General features: G+C 37.5%; 1 protein-coding gene across 4 annotated transcripts in view; it reads right to left on the bottom strand.

Annotated features, from left to right (window-relative positions):
- Positions 1-19964, bottom strand: part of HEATR5B (HEAT repeat containing 5B) — a 55485-nt gene that overhangs the window by 20597 nt on the left and 14924 nt on the right. For all 4 annotated transcript variants that reach the window (XM_054628729.2, XM_054628727.2, XM_054628732.2 and 1 more), the window contains 11 exons: positions 19124-19287; positions 16937-17112; positions 15595-15700; positions 14024-14214; positions 12296-12455; positions 9862-10051; positions 8353-8522; positions 5911-6055; positions 4879-5118; positions 2781-3032; positions 636-817 (listed from right to left, as the gene is read on the bottom strand). In XM_054628729.2, coding sequence (XP_054484704.2) covers positions 636-817; positions 2781-3032; positions 4879-5118; positions 5911-6055; positions 8353-8522; positions 9862-10051; positions 12296-12455; positions 14024-14214; positions 15595-15700; positions 16937-17112; positions 19124-19287 — 1976 coding nt within the window. The remainder of the gene's footprint in view (positions 1-635; positions 818-2780; positions 3033-4878; positions 5119-5910; positions 6056-8352; positions 8523-9861; positions 10052-12295; positions 12456-14023; positions 14215-15594; positions 15701-16936; positions 17113-19123; positions 19288-19964) is intronic.

Raw genomic sequence — 19964 nt, 5'->3', positions numbered from 1 at the left:
GTTGCTATATGGCAATACTTTTCTGAAACAAATGGAACAAAGTCCACGAGAAAGAAGCAATGGTTACGGCACTACAGAAGGAAGAAGAAAAAGGCAGGAAATGAAAAGGATGAAAGTCTGCCTTTAGAAAGTATTTGGAAAGATTTTGATGACAGAGTAAAAACAAAAGGGGTGAAAGAATTAAGCTATGCAACAAAAAAGCACAATAATATCCCCAAATAAATCTTTAATTGCCCACTTCCCAGTGATATACTTTTGTAGTTTTCATTAGAACAGAAGTACATTCACTAATTCCCAAGAAAACTGATTTATTAGCTTAAATCTAGAACTGAGTGAAAAATATTTTCCAATTCTTATTTCTACAAAGTAATAGCCACTTTTGCCAAAAATTAAATGTAACTTACAATATTTGGCTTTCAAGTTACTGAATTTTAATTTTATCAGCTACTAAATTACAATAGATAGAATGAGATACAAAAATAAAATTTGAAGAGGTAAGTGAGTTTCTGTAGCACATTTTCACACACAGAAGAATTTCCTCACAGCTTTTTTTCAAATTACAATATGTTCTCAAAGCTAATACTGGCATATTGGCATAAATACACTATTTCCTGAAGTTATGAAGGAGATCTCACATTTGCCTGATACTGCTCCAGTATCACATGGCCTGGAAACTCTGGCTCGGGAACAGATGCAAATTTCTTGATGATGTCCTCAAGAGCCTGAAGCCCCGCCATGCGCAGCTGGTTGCTGTGGTCTGTGGCAGCCATGAATGCCATCCGGATAAGGTCAGAGAGATGGAGTACCAAGAAGTCATCTTAGAACAAAACAGAAAGAACTATCTAGTAACTTAAAAGATAGCTAACATGATGAATACTTGCAGTATTTTCTTCATTGACATGCATGAATTTTACCTATTTGTTTTCAAAGGTCCACATTTAATGCATGGAAGAAGCAGGAAAGAATGCAACCTAGTTTTCTTTCTTGTTTTCCACTTTCCCTCCCCCCACAAAGTAATTCTGTGGCTTTTATTCCTAAGACAACCTTAAAAACTGAATAGAAATTGTGTAGAATGAAGTGTGTAAATGTGGCTAAGTAGCTTAGAATATATTAAAACATTTAGTAAATCCAATTTGAATGATCCCCCAAACACACAGAAAATCTTCAAGGCAATTCCTGGTCCTGCTCGAGTCCTATGCTTACAGTGACCCCTGCTGATGTCAACACCTAAATCTGAGTATGCCTCTGGTTCTCCTTCCAAAAACCACATGCAAGGCTGTAAGCATGCAGACAAGCAAAATACACAGCTTGGTAACATTTCTGAAAGGATTATTCTTCTCTAGGTAGTCATTTCATTGCTTTTTTTACTCTCAATTTGAAATTACCACATGTTGTACAACTAACATGAAAATAAATTATTGAACAACATCCACTGTGACTAATGAAACCCATAAGTTGCCTAAGCTATTTTCAAGTCTCAAGGTAAAAAAGGAAAATGTTTTTGTGGCTGAAACTTTTCAGAGGTGAATCAGTAAAGAAAGACTGAAAATCACCTCCAAAATACAGTGATAAAGTCTGCACTTACTTTTTCAGACCATAAGAGACAATAGTAAAATCTGAACATTTTAGAAGCTTCATTTGGGGGAGACAGAATTTTGCTGAGTTTTCCTTTTTACAATGATACCAAACACATCAAAATTCACTTTAAATAAATAGATACAATTTTCCAGATTATGATATGCAATTCTCTGCAGGACCCTATAAGCAGCAGTTATTTCATTATTTTCTTTGTAATGCAATGGCATGACAAAATAAACTTTCCTGAAATTGTTCCTTCCTAGTCTTCATTGGCCTGAGCCTCAAATCAAGTCAAAAACCAGATTCTCACAAAAGCAATGCACAGTGCTGGAACCAGGCTGCACTAAAGCAACACAGGCAAAGACCTGGTAACTCTCCATATCATAACAGAATTCCTCAACACAGACACCAAAATCCATTAATGTCACACATTCTAGGTTGCTCACAATATTCATCTTATATACACAAAGTCCTCATGAGCACTACGCAGGTGAACCCAAACAACCACAAACAGGGACAACTCAAGGACAGACACCTCACACCATCTGCAAAACATTTCTTCACAAAACTACTATGCCATCTAGGACCTCTCAATTTTGATCCTCTAACTTATAAAACTATCTTTGGAACATGAGCTTGAAAACTAAGATTTATCACTCTCATGGATACGAAAAGAACAAACCCTATAAAGTCTCTGTCTTTTTATAACTCCCTCCCACATCCCCCTCCCTCTGCAACCAATGCCATGGCAATAATTACCTAGCTTGATCCCTTCTTTTTTTCTTTTCTACCATCTCTTTAGATTGGAGATGCTAAAATAATCTCAAATTTAATTCATTGCTGTCATTACATTAAACTGTGAAAACACTCCCAGCTTGCCCTTAGCTAGAAGTTTATTGCTTCTGTTTCAGAATTGAGAAAACTGTTGCATCTCTAAGGTTTTTTTTCCCCTTAAGCAGACCAGTCTTTCAGAACTGGTATGTTCCAGAAAACCTCATTCTTTGTGCTCACAGTACTGTAACTACAGTGGTTATAAAGACACAGTTTTATTGATTATTGCTGGGCATTTCCTTTGGTTTTGACCATCTGAATGAAAGAATAAGTGCTTATTATTTTTTTTTCTTGGTTGTGGAATCTTAAGCTGTAAAGACGTGTCAAAATGAAAAAAAAAAATTAAGAACAAAACCAAAGCATGCAATTACTTTTTGGGTTTTTAAGTCTGGCTGAACGAGCCAGTGCCAGGTCGAAGTGAGCCTTGTTGGCATTCTCACACAGCATGATCACCCGGCACAGACAGTCTGCTGCAAACACTCGAGTGGCCCAGCGAGGTGCCACAGAAGGCTTGGACTTGTCCTCTTCACCCAAGGTGGTAAACATTGTGTCATCATCCATCTCATCCTTCTTCTCCAGCTCCTCATCCTTCCCTCCTCCCAAGGGAGCAGCTGTGCTCATGTCTATGACACAGAACAATTAAAAGGAATAGAAACATGCCACTGTTAAAATCCACAGAAGGCAGTTAAGGACATGAGCTCAAGCCTTTCCTTATACTGAGATTCAGAGCAGACTAATTCTTCTATAGAAACATTTGACAAATGTCCAAAAGCAAGAGTGTATCATTAAAAGAAATGGTTTTCACCTCTGTTATGGATTAAATTACCCTTTATTTGTCTTACATTATATGAGATAAATTCCTGTGAATATTAATTCTCCACAGTTACCAACTACAGCTGATTCCCAGATCTAAATTGCCCAATTTTGTAAATTAACCCATTAAATTGCCAATAAACAAGATAAGGCTCAGAATTAAAAGAATTATCAGGCTCAGAATAAAAGAATCAACTCAGCTTTGAATTATTCAGCTCCCACTTCAAGTGGAAGACAAAAAGCAAATTAAACTGAAACAAAATTACCAAGCTTCATGCAATGGGACAGCTATGCAGCCAAGTAGGCCACTGATAGCACCCAAAAATGTGACTAATGTTCAAAAAATTCTTTTCTCTAGGTGTAGATTAGAGACTTCATCTCAGAAAATAAAAATTATTCCAGGGATTACATAAAAAACCAAAAGCCAAACATGGACCAAAAAAATCCCTCACCGAACATGCATATATACTTTTGCTATTCAGAAATGAAAACATAAATCCTCAATGACAAGTTCTAAATCAGCAAAATGCCAAAATACTGACAAAAATTACCCCAGCAATAATTAGAAGAGAAAGGAAATAATTGCAATGCATGCTTCTTAGAAACTAAGGCCTGCTTCTTAGAAAGTCTAAATTTAAGCAACTGAAGGGCCAAGACATTCAATAAAGAAAAAGGCTATGGCAAATCAAACATGGATCATGCTAATGCATAACAACAGCCTTTTGAGAAGGCATTGAGGACCTTATGTGGCTGATTTGTAAATCTCTGCTTAAAAGCAAACCACATTTTGGTCATATGCCAGTTGGTTGGATCAAAGAAGATCAAAGTGAAGTTGCTGGCTTACAATACACCTGAGAGAAATTAATTTAAATATGGTTTGCTCCAAGACATGTCACCTACTAATAAATAAATAAGAAATTGGACAACCATGTAAAAATTTTAAGACCCATTCCACATGAAATAACAAAAAGCCATGCCAATTTAAAACTCAGGAAATGAGGTCTTTCTCACTGGGCAGATTTGTGGTAACCACATTGCATAAAGAAATTATTGGTAGCATTACTCATCAGTAAATGTAAAGCTGGCAGCATTTAGAAACAGCTTCAGGATGAACTCACACATGCCAATAAACAAGTATAAATGCAATGGAAATGAGCGGATTCTGCGTCATAACCATCCTACAAGCTGAAAAACAGGAATAAGGTCTCAGAGGACAAAATCTGTGCAAACAAATCTGCAAGGCTGAACAACAAACAAAAATTTCATCACCATGGTAACCCAGCATCACATCAGTAATTCACAAAACCTCATAAAAGAAGGCTCAGAACGTGTACAGAGGTCTTCTCTCTGTACAATCCTGATGTATACAGGCTAAAAAAGATGTCTGCTTTCACTTAGACACTGAAATGTCAGACTTACAAAGACCATTGGAAATCCTATTCAAGCAGTTAACTTTTTACTTATGAGCAATATTCTGAAATTTAACACAGATAATTCCTTCTTTCTATGGCAGTTTAATGGCACTACAATCAAATTCTGTATACAATATAACCTACATCTTAACTAGGATAAAAGAGAAGCTCCAAACCAATATTGTCAGAACACACTAATGCTAAGGACATACCATCATTTCTGTGTATGAGACAGAACACTTACCACTGGAAGCTGCAAGGACATCCTTACAGAGCATGAGCCAGTGAGAAAGGTTTTCCACTGCCAGAGATGAAAGCATGTGTCCCAGAGTGTCGTGGATATCTGAGCACAGTTTCCGATCGGTCTCTCGATCCAGCATCCCGAACAGGACGCCCTCCAGGCCTGTCTCTGTTATATTAACCCCCTGATGCCGGCAGTGAGCGTCTCGCCGAGAGCCAGCCCCTGGTGCAAAAGGATTCATGTCTGCAAAATGAGAAGGAAAAAAGCTTTTCTAAAATCAGGAACTCAGTTTTAAAATTTCATGCAGCAGACTTGAATTGGTCATTGTGTACCTGTGCTCAAAGATCACCAAGATGTTATTGATATTTTTCTGAATCAACACTAGAAAGATTCTAATACAGCATCTGCAAGGCAAATAACACCTCCAAGTGTTAGTTAAAAAAGTAAAAATAATCCTCTCTTCAGGGCATATAGCCCATGAATTTGTAAAAAACCTAACAGTACTGGACTCTAAAGACTCTTCTCAGAGACAGACATCACTGATATCATTTGAGCAAGATCACAATTCTGCATCTGTATGAAGACTGTGCTGATCAACACTGTTGAGCCTCCGATTTTCAAAATAAAATGATACATGTAAGAATTAGACCAGCCAGCAAAGTGTACAGCCATTGCAGATATGATGCTGACAGAATATAACACAGCCAAGCAGCTGGATGAAACAGCCCACCATTAAGTCAATTTTCAAAATAACAAGAGCTATAATACTAGACTGTAAAATAACTGTAAAATGCTTCCACTGTGTATATACCGTGTTCCCTATTCGATTGCCAGCCTTAATGAGAGAGAGAGAGAGAGAGAGAGGTTTAAATCTGAATTTCACGTTACCGAAGTCAGAAGGGACAGTTAAGGGTTTTTCTCACTAAGGGTACAAGGGGGTTTTGGGCTTTTTCCCTTCTTTCTGAAGGCAAAGCAGACATATGCACACATGTCCATTCAACTGTTCCAAAAAGGCCACATGAAAGAAATACATACTGATGGCACTGTTCTCTTTGTCTCCAGCGTTCTTTGCCAAGCTCATGGCATATTCACACACTTCTGACGCTTCCCTCTGAGCGAGCTGCCGCAAACATGCCACTGCAGCCCGGCGCAGCAGCAAGTGAGAGCTGCACAAATGGACCTGAAAGTCAAACCCACCACAGGTGAGTGAACTGCAGCACCCCAGTACCAATAAATCAATGCTGCTAAGGACTAAAAACATTCCATTTTTCAGTTATAAGCCCATGTGTGAGCTGCTGGGAATCAAGTTCTGAAGGTTCAGAAGTAAGCACTTTTCATAATATACAAATATCAAAATATAGCTGACATACACAGAGCTGACAGCTGTCTGGCTAAAGAGATAAAAGCTTAAATATTGGAACTACTGTGCCACTGTGATTTAGATTAATTACAGTTTCCAATTTGTTACACTCCAGTACTACTCTGCCTCATATTCTGCTATAGCTGTAAATCACTTTCTTTTAAACAAAAAAAGCCATTATCAGGTGTACTGCGCATGACAGCTATAACAAAACCTGCATTTCCCATTAGTAACAGAATCTATAGCATTAAGTTATTAAAAGCGCCTCTCAATAACACAGCATAAGATTTCTTTGCTAATTCCTTTGAATCACCTATAGCACAAGCAAATATTTTCCTTACAGAAGAATTGTGTATGGTCTCTATTTCTCTGAGAGGAAATAGCTCCACAGAAAAGTGAATGTTTTTCCACAGTGAAAGAGGTGAAGAGTGCCCTTTAAGAAACTCTAACTCTTTATTTACTCCAGGGTAATTTGGTTTCAATAAACCAAATATCCATTTGCTTCTTGGCATTACGTTATTATGGGGATGGAAAATGCTTCCCTAAATGAAAGGGTTTTACAGTTTATAAAGCATTTTAACAGTACATCTTTATTCCACATATGAATATACAAGAATTTAGTCCTAAAAAAACAGGCAGTCTTTAAAGAATTTCTAAATATCACGACTGAGGTTGTTTCAATGACCTAAAACACAGAATATTTGGGAGATTTATTAATGTAAAGGGTATTCCACGATTCAAGCTACAAAACAAATAACTACAAGTTATGAAGCTAATGCAGGAAGAAGAAATTAAAATGAGATTGTGGAACTGCATGGTTTAATTTTGATACCTGGCATTAATTCCATTCTGAAGAGTTGGCTAATGGTGCAGGTATGGCAGACCTTGCCTACATACCTATGCATTTGCAGTAAGAAGAAATGCTCAAGACAACTCAGAGGAAATCCTAACGAAGTATAACTTGAAAGTAAGGAATATGAGAAAGGAAAACAAAAATAGCTTCCATTTAGCAGAAGACCATAAACTAACAGGAGAAAAACAGGAGAAAACCATGGGAAAAGGTTTCAAAACAGCGCTAATTATTCACGTATGAACTTCATTGTCTGTAACATCACCCACTGGTATTTACAGAGTAAATGGCTGTAAGGATTATCTCTCCTGATGTACATCATAATCATACAAAAGAGCTTATCTGCTTCTGGGTGTGCTGCACCCCTTTCATGCAAAATTTTGTGAAGGGACAAGTGACAGGTTCTGTAAATACACTGCGCTCCCAGGAGCGCTTGGGGCAGGGTGGGGCTTGGGTGTGCACAGGGCTGAGGAGAAGCACCTAATCATGAGAGGATGCCCTAGGGAAAATCTGGATGGCACACTAAGAAAAAGGTCCAGTGTTGACATAAGTAGGATTGCATTCCTTCAGGTAACACTGAGTCATCAGCACTGCAAAGAATGGCATAAACAAGCTTGCAAAACATCTAATAGACATTAGGGAGAAGCTTTTCAAATATCTCAGTATTGGACTACTGAACCCTCTAAAAATAACTTTTACAATAGTAATTATTAAAAAAAGCCCACCAACCTACACCAAAACCACACCCACACCACCCTTCCTCTCATATTCATATTTGGTATGTTTTGGGTTCAAGCCTTTGACTTACTTCCAGGCCTAAGCCAGGACTTGCTGACAGAACACTAATGGAAGAAGGTGGCAACATTAACAGCAGCAGCACAAGAATTTGTATGTCAGCCCCTAATATTCTGACAGTGGTAACATAAATCCAAAATCTGCTACTTTTCCCCAGCTTGCTCACTTCCCTCTTTGCATGCAACCAGTTGGAGCAAACAGAGCATTTCAGAACCTTTTTTACTCAGTTATATATTCATAAATGCTTGCTATCTTACACTATTGAGGGTGAAAATGAATCAGCCCCTATGACTTCAGTTTTGGGCAGCATTCTGAAAATATGTAAAATGGCTTGGGGACTCCTGGGTTTTTACAAATATTACTTGCTCATTATATATGGCTATCCTTGCCATCTTGCTGAATATTTCCCCTGTCCTCTGCTAAGCACATGCATAAAACTTGGAGGACCAAAAGGGATGCACTTGATACTCACACAAAGACTAGGAACCAGACTGGACAGGTTGACATGCCGTGGTGCAAACATATGAAGCTGCTGAAGGCAGGATATAGCAGCTGCCTGAACGAGTGAGTCTGAATGGTCTTGTGTGATTGCACATCCCACCAAACAGGAAGAACGGATTGTTGAAATTGTAGCTCCGTTACCTAATCATGTAAGAGGATATCCTTAACACAGCAAAACTTTTCTATCACATCTGCAGACTTTAAACCTTTGAGAAGCAAGAATTATTAAAGCTTCAATAACACAAAAAAAGAGTTCTCAAATTAACATGCAACTTTTCTGACTTGCCATGCAAATGAGAAACACTGCAGAGTGCTTCAGTATCTCTTTTTTAGCTCAGTTAAATATCATGCTGTCCAAATAAAATTCTGGATCGATAAACTCCAGTCAGAAATACTGTGAGACTATCTTCTCAGGTCATGAAACCAGTTAGTTATCTGAAGTTAGATTTTAGAAGTCTCTTTCATTCTATATATGTATAAGCAACATTTCACGCACTGAGCCATTTCCTAAAATATCAGGTAACTCTTTAAGTTCATATCTATGTATGCAGGCAATTTTAATTAGCTCCAACAGATGAGTAGCACTCATCTATGCTCTACTAGAACAAGCATTTTAAAAGAACAGTATTTGATTTGAAGAACAATCCAATTCTGCTTTTTAAGAATTAACCTACATCAGGTTTATAAAAATATTTTCAATTACAGAAATATAACCTGCAGAAGGCATTCTACTTAAGTTGTTATTTTAAAAGTTAACCATATGCCAGGTCAAAAGGTTTACAGATACACAAGTTCAATTAAACCATCTAGAATTATGTCACAATTAAAATCTTAAGTCTAGTCATTTAGAGTTAAAATTCCATTAGTGGCTCTCTGGCATTGTAGACCAGAGAGATCAAAGACCATCCTCTAAATAGTCCTAAAAATCCCAGTTAGACAAAGTTACAAATCTGTGGTTTTAACACCTGAGGCACAGAATTTCAGACACAGTGTTCAGCATGACAAGATTTTAAGTCTCTACAATAAGGTACAGAGATCTAAGGATATCAAGAATGAATGGAAATTAGTTATAGTTCACAGTATCACCCATTGTATCAAACTTTAGCTCTTGCCATCAGTTTAAAATAAAATAAACACATCTTAAAAAAATGGAGGAAAAAGCTTGTCTGATGCCCTACAAAGATACACACAATAAAATATGCAGCAAGGGTTCCATGGCTTACCTACCATGCAAATTTACCATTAGCCAAAACACCATACATCCCTGCAACCTCTTTATACAAATCTCAAACTGCAGTCCAAAAAGCCCCAAGCAGTCACAAGGAGGATCAGCATGAGGTTGTTTGCAGGACTGTAACTGAAACAGCCAACATTGCCTCCCCCACCTGCAACTAATAAAACCTTATATTCTTCCATTTAAGGTAATAACATCATCTTTATACAAGGTAGATTTTTTGTTTCACATCAAATTGCCACTAACCTTGCAGCTCAGGCCCAACAGTAGTTATTATAGCCCCAAGGCACCTGCCCAGGCACTGATGCACTTCTGTGTGTGATGGTGGGACAGTCAAGAGCAGGGTGAGAACGAGCGAGAGCGTCGGCTCCACGTACCCACGGTACATTGGTCCACTGGAATCCACGATCAAGGCAAGGGAATGGAGAGACCAGGTCTACCAAAACCACAAAGGAAAGTTTTTCAGTAATGCATTCAGGAAATTAAACAGTTTTTTATGCTGTTGGAGCCTAGCTCCGTACTCCTGCTCCTAAGCACATCTAATTTACTACCCTGACTCCAGAAGTATTTCCAAATTTCCCAGACCTCAAGCAATCACCTGAGAGTTTAAATATATCTAACATATTTTTTGGTTATCAGTAGTTCTGGGGATAATGGAAATAAGGTGACAAAGAATTTGAGGAAAAATATGCTTAAGCACTTCAAAGAAAAATACAAGCACAAAGAACACATCCACTTAAAAAGGAAAAAAGAAAAGTGACTTGAAACAGGAGAAAGAGTGAATCATTCCACTATAAAACTGGAGGAAGAGTCTGAAATGGGCAGCTTACAAAGCCCTTAGCAGAGATGGTCTTTTATATTCCAATAGGAAATGATTTTCATGACAAGCTGAAAGGTTCACATGCATCTTTCTAACTTTCTTATTAGCAGGTACAAGAGAAAAAAGCAGTATTGTTCAGTCAGTGTACTATAGCATGAGGGGAAAAAATGGTGAAAGACAGACCTATTTCAGCTGAAGGTGAGTAAACAACAAAAAAGCAAAGTAATTTATTGTAATTGTCAAAGCAAGAAGCAGGTAAGAGGACTGTCCTTTTAGATACTGACATTTCACTGGAAATAAATTCCACTGACAGACCTGAAAGCATTAGCTATCTCCCCATAACACTGTACTAAATGATCTTCAGAATTTTCTCACATTAAACACATGACTAAGATAAAAGACTATTACTACTACAAAGCTAGACTCTTAGGAATAAGCTGGAAAACCTGCCTTTAAAATTGCTGCTTTTTAATCCTTTCTGATGCAATCCAAAAACCATTAGCACTAGCAATCATCTAACTACCTCTACAGTCCTAATCCTGTGGTAGCACATTACAGCTTATCCTTTCATTCCTGTAAACTTCCATTATTCATACGTCCATACAGTTTCTGTGTAACCACACTGATTCAGTGAGGGATGAGGTTTAAAAGCTTAGTTTTTCACAGTGGCTGGGTGCTCTATTCTCAACAAAGAGTAAGGTAGATATGCAAGTTCAGACTGGACTTCCCCTTTATACTTATTTTTCTTTTTTTTTTTTTTTCATAAAACATTAACCTTTCCAATTTCTTTTTGGAATTACTGGTGCACAATTATATGCCTCAAATTACCCACTCATACTTGAAGTTGGTTACATATGCAAATTGCACATTGTCTTTCCTTAAACCATGAAAATTCAAAAGAGACTTAAAGTTGTATTTATAGATTTTTTTAACATTATCTCCAAAAAAAACCTAGGCTTGTCTTCCCAACTGATAAACCATGTTACTTTGTTTTTTTGCTGCTCTGAGGAAAAGAAATAAGAAAGTACTCAAGTGCATATTCTATCAAGTTAACAGTAAACCAAGCTGTAAGTATGACTCCTTATAGTTACTAGGGGCTTCAGCTTCTCAGGCTGTGGGTATAAAGTGCCACTACTCTCCAAAACCATTACTCTTTCAACAGCATGTTTAGTCCCCTTTCTACTGTACCAGCAACTTTTAGCAGTCAAGTCATCCTCCTGTGAGACTTCACAAACCTATAGTCCACAGCAGATAGAAACCCCTCCCTATCTTAGACTTGGCTCCTACTGATTCCCTTTCTGTCCCCTAACTGCAATTTAGCTTGCAACAGATTTCTGTGCTCATAATATAACCCTGCAAAGATGATGTCCTGTGTATGTGATATCTGCAAAGGAAACTACTGCTCATCACCTGAGTCTCCAGTAAGTGATTACATGCCAGTTATCAGCTATTAAAAACTTCCTTTTAGGCAGCTAAGGCAATATTAACACATGTTGCTGTAAAGGCAGTTTGGAATATGCCCACAGTGCATCACTCTGGCACAGCTGACAAGCAGACCCATGTCCTTCTGAATTAAACTGACCACTTCCAACTGTCTCTCTAAATTGCCATGAAGTTACATTTTAATTACACTTTAGCTTTGGGATTCTGTACTCTGGGAGTTTATAAGAAAAGATTCACTTTCTTCATGCTCCTTGGCACATGGATTCACTTTCTTCACATTCTCTGGCACATGCTACACATCTTACATGCGACAACATCTACTAAAGAATATCTGAATATGTAGCTTAATTTTTAATCTTCATCTTGAACATTTTAAGTAATTTTGTGGTGATTGGTTTTTTGTTTTTTTTTTTTTACCTGGACTTCAGGAGAGGTTCCATCTTGTGCCAAAGCCAAGAGAATACTGACACTAGTTTTCAAATGCTGTCCAGAACCTATTCCACCAACATAGCGATGGAGACAACCCAGAGCCAAGGAATGGCCTGTTCTTGACACAACGTCTCGAGCAGATTTTAACCTACCAATGTTTAAATATAAAGAAATCACTTCATTCAGTAAGTATGTTACACAGAATCTTAGAAGTACCACAACAGTGCAAAAGACTAATAAAGTTTTGCAGGCCATCTTACAAAATCTTGAGAAGCCTAAACAACAGCAAAAACAATGTACTTATTCTAGATTGCTATTAATCCAGGTTACATATAAAACAAGAGGAAAAGAAGGTATTTTAATAATTATTTTCTTTTTTTCTGGTCAGAACTTGACCTTTTAGATGAAGAAGAGTTTAAACAGATATAGAAAAAGAATCCAGATTTTACAAGAGGAGGACTAATTTAATAATCATTAATTATTCATAATAATTAAAAATTCAGAGGAGACTAATTTAATAATCATTCCAAAACCACTGATGTAAAAAGGAATTAAGAATAAAAAAATGACAACCCACACTGAGAAATGACAAACTGGCAAATCCAATTTTTTTATATAACTGTTTTCTTCAACAGCTGATTTTTATGGCTTTTCCAAGAGAGCCTCTTAATTTTTTAATAGCCCTTTACAATGAAACTAAAACAGAAGGAGTAGCATTTTGAATTATTTGGTTGTAGGAAGTTGTATGCATTGACTTATTGAGTATTTTCCACAATACTGCTTCTGAATACATGTCACATACATCACCTGGCAATTCGAAGCCTTTTCAGTGGTGAGGAAGAGAGATAAAAGAAGAGATTTCCTAATAAGGACAAAGATTTTTTTCCCCTGGTTGACTGAATATGAGAGACATGCATGCTTTTGGCCATCAGCGAACAACAAAGTAAATGCACATCTCAAGTATAAAAAAAATCACTTGACTGTCAACAGAATGACAACCATTAACAACTTAACAAGTTAATCTAGATAAGAAACCAAGGAAAGTCCCAGTAATAGAAATTCAATGAAAGACAGCAGGGATGATGTACTTTATTACAAGATAAAAGGGTGAGAAAAATTTAACTACTCAGAGGTAAGAGAGCTGGACTGAGGCCATGCTCATGCACCTGGCCCAGCCAAAAACATGGGCTGCAGCCCTGAGGCAGCTGCATTCTGATTCAGAAATATGCTGATGCCTTAAATTTAAGCAAGAAATTGGGAAACACACTATCTTGTTGCTTCTACCAGATATCTTTCTAAAGACCCAAGATAAACAACAGAATATGAAAATAATACGGGCCAGTAAATCAGTTAAATCAATGTGTAAAGAGTGAAACAGAACCACTATTACATAATTGACATTACAGACATACTTAATGTAAGCTGTGCTTATCTATCTGATACAGTTTAGTCACCTTCAGGTTAACTCCTCAAAAGCTGTTCACCAGTGTCATTTCACATTCCAAGTGTCTAACAATTCAGCTTTTATTCCTCACATGAAATAAATCCAAAAGAGAAGAATCTGTTTAAAGTTTTCTTAGATCTATGTAACCATAGGGATCGAGCATGAAAGAAGAGAATAATGAATATGGTATTTGGAAAAGGAATCTTCCAAACTACATTAAATTACATGTTACATTAAATTTTATTTCATTTTCTGAATTAAAATCAACTTACTTATCAAAACTGTACTGAGCCATTCTAGCAATGAAAGAGGCTTCTCCAACCACTTGAGCCATTCTGCCAAGAGCTTCACCTGCTGCACATCTCAGAATAGGGTTAGGATTATCAAGGGCACCCATTACAAGCGTCAAAGCAGATTTGCGGACTTCTTCTGGTCCTAATGTGCTTTTATTCTCAGCTAAACCCTACATTAAAAATTAAAATAAAAAAAGAAGAAGAAGAAGAAGAATCCAATAATACCCCAATGCAGGGAAAAAGAAAATATATTTCAGACCATCAAGTGAAAACTATGCGCTTTTGCTTTTGTTTCAGTTTGTGGTAGTTTATCCTAAAATAAATTGGTTGAAAACATTTGAAACGCAAAATCAACAACATCCTGGGTATGATGTTTGTCAATATTCTACCTATTTCACAGACAGGAAGACCTGTTGCACCAGTCTTTTTTATCAAATGCATTACCTACATGCACCCTAATCCTACCAAATATGATCTAGCTTTACATGGGACACCTCAGGAAAAACAAAGGAGAAGCTTTAAAAATCTGACAGCAAAAATCTAATAGAAAATACAGACCAGTTACATTTCTACAAGAATCACTTAAATTGAAGACATTACAGATACATGAAAGTATTTTTTTCTTTATAATCACATCCTTCCAAACATTTATACAGCCCTTTATATTTACAAAACAGTAACACTAAACAGCGCTTTTGCAGTTTCTTTTACTCTGGGAGAAATAATTAAACACATGTAAAGCAAAAACACTGCATGTACTATAGAGCAAGAAGTCAAAGGCTCTACCTTAGATCATAATTTTCTGAAGTCCTCACTTCAGCTCAATTTTGCCCATTTTTTGAACACTTGGCATGGCATGGGAGCTTCCAGAAATCTGCCTCGGAATCTACATTTCAACTTGTAGCATTGTAAATCACGTTTTTAAGAACAATGCAAAGAACCAAGGTGCTGTTTTGCCAATCAACCAAAGACATGGAGCTCCAGTAACAGCTTAAACTGGGCAGTCATTATTTCTGACTAGCTCTCTTACTTTCTGACTTGATAGCAGCAGGTTGCATTTCCAAGTCTAGACAGAGAGCACGCAGTAGTAGCTGCAGTCAGTGGGATTGGGCATAAGCACCTAGAGCTCTGTGCAATAAGGCAACCAAAATGTAAACCCAAAGCTATTTGTGTATTCAGTTACACAAGCCACATCTGCACAATACTCTGTGACTTGAGGGGTTTTCTGAGTATACATGATAAAGTACTTAAATCCATGAGTCCAGTGTAAATAAAACCAGAGGACTGAAGATGAAAAGACAGTCTGATTACTATAGAATGCTGAATACTATAGAATGCTGATGATTGTAGAATGCAGTCATGAGCCTCATCTGTTCTCTGTACTGATACATGAAGACAAGAGCTTAAGCTAGTATCCAGAAAAAAATTCAATTCTCGAATTTTCAAATTTTTGAATTCTTGAGTAACTTTAGTAACACTCTTCTAACAGCCCTTTGTACTGAATGCAAACTGATGAACTTGGGCTTTCATTACAAGTTTACAAGTCCTACCTTTAAGGCACTAAGAACAGCAGTAAAGATATTAAGCTGCACAGCTTGCTGGCGAACACCTTTAGCCTGCTTGACACATTCAGCAAAGTGATCCAACATCTGTAATCTAAAACAAAGGAATGAACATAATTGAAGTGATAGCCTTTCAAAATACAAACACAGCTAGTAAAAACCACACACAACAAAAGGGCCTTTTAAGTTCAGTAGCAGAACTTATGCTTCAGGGGCTGCAGAAGCTATTTGCTGTAAGTAATAACAGCAGGGCTACTCTGAACATCCCTCTGCTGGTTCTTCTAGTTCATGCCCAAATATTTACTATTCCTTTGAAGAAAACACCACCAAGAGGAAGTGAATCTTCAGGTGCATATGGCTGTATAACCAGAAAGCTGTGAGGACCAGAGTGGAAAAATGCCGTCTTTCCACTATGACTTAAAATAGTGTTACCCTTCATATTTGTTTTTCTGTTTCTATTGTTTTTCCCATTTAACATCCATTCCAGCCCCCACTCCTCCCCAGAAAACATTACTGAGAGGAGGAACATCCCCTTGAAGATACCAAAAACAGGAATGTAATGAATAATCTGCATTATTAATTACTCAGCAGTTCCCAAGCTACATCTTTTCACCATTAACAACAGGTATAGACTAAGGTGAATTACACCAAGCTGGTCTCAAGCCTATCCTGCACTTACTACCAAATGAGGTTGACTACTATGAAAAAACTGCTCCCAAAAGATTTGCATTGAAAGCTGATTTTACTTTTAAATGCTTCTTAGAACTGTTTTCACTCTGTGCTCAGGGACAAATTGCCTAAACTGAGTAACAAAATTAGTCCTGACAACTCATAACTCTGTAGAGGTAATGTGAAACACAAAGGAAAATACGTTGAATTCCATTTCCTCTTTTTCATTGTGCATATAATTCCTTGCTGACTATAAATCAAATGGTCCTACTTATGGCAGCCAAATGAAATTCAGTGGAGGCCCCTGCTGTTTTCAAGGTTGATTTGAAGTTAATTGCAATGGGTACTTTTACAGGAAATTTTGGTTGCAGAGATATTACAACTGTTAAATGCAGCATGAAAAGAGAAGAATCTAGTCTCCATCTCTGAACATTAATCTTCAAAAAGATAAAACTGAGGAAATCACTTTATTTCTAAAGTGACTACACACATTCTGGATGGGCATCAAATACTAAACTCTGAATTTAAAGACAGTTGATACCTTAGTCAATTCTTATTTCAGGAAAAAAAACCAAACAAACAAATAAAAAAGTCCCCACCACAACAGTACCCAGAGAAACAAGGCATTAGGTTCTGAAATTGAACACTGATGTAAACTGACCTATGTTTGTAAGAGACATGAGGAAAAACCACACCAAAGAGAGCCACAGATGCATCAATGACAGATACTCCCAAAGGAAGGGGACCAGGTACAGCTTCACCAGCAGGGATGCGCAAGTAAATGGAAGAGGGATCATGTTCCAGAGCACCACTTCCAGATGCACTGTTTGGCTGGAGCTGCAAAATTCCACACAACATCAATACCTCTGAATATACCTTTGCACATAAAATTTGGAACTAGAGATAACCAAGACACATATGCAGTAGTTAAAATAAGAGAATAGCTTACAAGCACCTGAATACAAGTGCAGTATCCTCATGCATACACATTAGCATTTACAGGGTCAGCTGAATTCTGAAGGGTCAAAATTGTTAACAGCTAGATAAATATACAAACTATCACTTCTGGTATTAAGAGATGAAAATTAAGAGAAAAGCAGATTAATTCTGCTATTAATAGTTTCTGCACCATTGAATATGAAATACCATTTCAGACAGAAGGTTATTCAGTCACTCTCTGAGAGTTACAGTACAGTGTATTAAATTATCGGTTTTGGCAATGATATGCCCTACACAGAAAGAATTAGAAACACTACTAAAATTATAAACTCTCCTATCATCAAGGAAATACTTCCTAACCATCATTCTTTCATGAAACACTATCAAACAATCATCTATTTTCTCTGAAGAAAATTCTATATTTTTATCAATTATTTAATCGTGAAACAAAATTAGAGTCTGTATTCTTCTTAGAAGGACAGAAAACACAGCAAGGTTTGTTGACACCTCTATATCATTAAAAGATAAAACATGACTAAGTACAAGAGAATCATAGAATGATAGAAATTTAGGGGCTGGAATGGATCCTAAAGATCATCTGGTCCAAGGCTACCCTACCATGGGTAGGGACATCTTCCACTAGAACAGGTTTCTCAAGGCCTTATCCACCCTGGCTTTGAACAGTGCCAGGGCTGGGGCATCCAAAAGCTCCCACAGCAATTATTCCAGTGTCTCACCACTCTCATAGTGAAAAATTTCTTTCTAATATCTAACCTAAATTCCCCCTTTCAATTTGTACCTGTTACTCCTTGTCCTATCACTACAGTTCCAGATGAAGAGTTCCCCCTCCAGCTTCCCTGTAAGGCCCCCTTCAGATACTGGAAGGTTGTTCTGAGGTCTCCAATCAACCTTCTCTTCTTCTCCAGGATGAACAGCCCCAGCTGTCTCAGCCCACCATCACAGGGGAGGTGCTCCAGTCCTCCTATCAACTTTGTGTCCCTCGTCTGGACCTGCTCCCAACAGCTCCATATCCTCCTTATGTTGGGGACACAAGAGCAGAGGGGCAGAACCACCTCTTTATCTTGCTGGCCACACTGCTTTTGATGCAGCCCAGGATTCCAGTGGCTTTCTGGGCTGTGAGCACACACTGCCACTGTTTTACAGGCAGGAAGTGAATTAAAAAAAAAAGGAGGCAGGAGGGAGTGAAAAAGCTCTGTGCACTGAAGACTGCACTGGAAGTCTACTATGTCCTCCACAACAAACAAAGGAAGTTTGTAAAACTCTTTTTTGCTTTGACATGCTGATCTTGGCTCAGAAAACTTCCCACACCCTTGGTATCAGTCTTGGCTTTTGGATCTGCTCCAATGAAACCTTCTGAGATACCCTCCTGCTATTAGATGGCTGTTGCAGAAGAGCAATGTTGTTTCAGCCAACAACATTGTGTCAACACTTTCAAATGAAATGTAAGGATTTCTTACTACACCTATAAAACCAGTTAAATCTTGTTTTGCTATAACACCATTTGAAATATTGATATTTTGACAGCAGTTTCATTATGAAACATGTTAAGTGGAACCTACATTTCTCCTAATTCAAAAAACTTTATATGAGAACAACTTCTAGGCTAGGAAGATTGGCAGACAGGAAGAGATATTGAGTTAGGGGTTTTTTTAAAAGAAATGAGGTTGGTTCACTAAGCACAACCCTATGAGTAGCATTATGCAATTTATATCTCAGCTGTAGGTGGTTTTTAATCAAAACAGTACCCTGGAGATGGAAGGACTTGTATCTAAAAAAGCTCTGAAATAAGACTAAAAACAAGGTATGAAGCTCCAGTTTTAGAAGGCTTCCCCACACACACATCACACCGACAGGGCAGATAATTCATTCTTCTAGCTTTTTTTGTTACCTGATCTTCAATTGACTTATGATCTGTTTCCTGCAGCCAAGAGCCAAGCAGAACACTATCATCATAATGACAAAGAGACCTTAGGAGTGATGTGGTTGTATTAGCAGAGTTGTCTGTCAAAGTAAATTCTGCTACCAGCTCTCGAAGAAGAGCATTAAATGATCCTAGAAAGACAGACATTAAAAAGAATCACCACTGCTTCTTAGCCAAAACATTTCAGCCAGTGATCAGAAGTTATAAATGTACCATTACTTCAGTTTTAGAGGTAGCTAACAGAGAAGTAAACCTGACAATACCAGAGTTGAGAGCAAGGCTTCAAATGCAACTGTAGGCTCTCAGTTCCCAAATCATGGGTACCCAAATACCTACATAATAGGTATGACTGGAAACCACTGGAGGTCATCTAACCCCACCTTCTGCTCAAGCAGGGTCCACTAGAGCACATTACTCAGAATCGTGTCCTGTTCTAAACAGATTGGGTCATCCTTACAGGATGACAATCCAGATGTAGAAAAAAAACCCATGTTCATCCACATGATCATGTAGACATAATGAATTAACAAAGAAACCCAAAAAGTTAATCTTGTCAGACTGTGTGACACTGGTTGGCAATTTACCAATAGCAGATCTGTGTAATCGATCAAATCAGGTTTAAAAAGGAAAACAACCAAACCAACCAAATAAAAAAACCCAAATGTAACCAAAACTAAACTTCCATTGTCACATCTGTTTTTCAGTATACTAAGAAATAAAGTTCTCTACCTTTTAAGTAACAATGACTTTAAAAACTATTATTTGATCTCAGACCATGATCTCCATACCTCTCAATCCTACAAAGGGG

This window comes from Agelaius phoeniceus, chromosome 3, assembly GCF_051311805.1.
Source record: "Agelaius phoeniceus isolate bAgePho1 chromosome 3, bAgePho1.hap1, whole genome shotgun sequence".
Taxonomy (NCBI): Eukaryota; Metazoa; Chordata; class Aves; order Passeriformes; family Icteridae; genus Agelaius; species Agelaius phoeniceus.
Note: the sequence above shows the minus strand (reverse complement) of the source record. Positions and strands in the feature narration are given on the sequence as shown.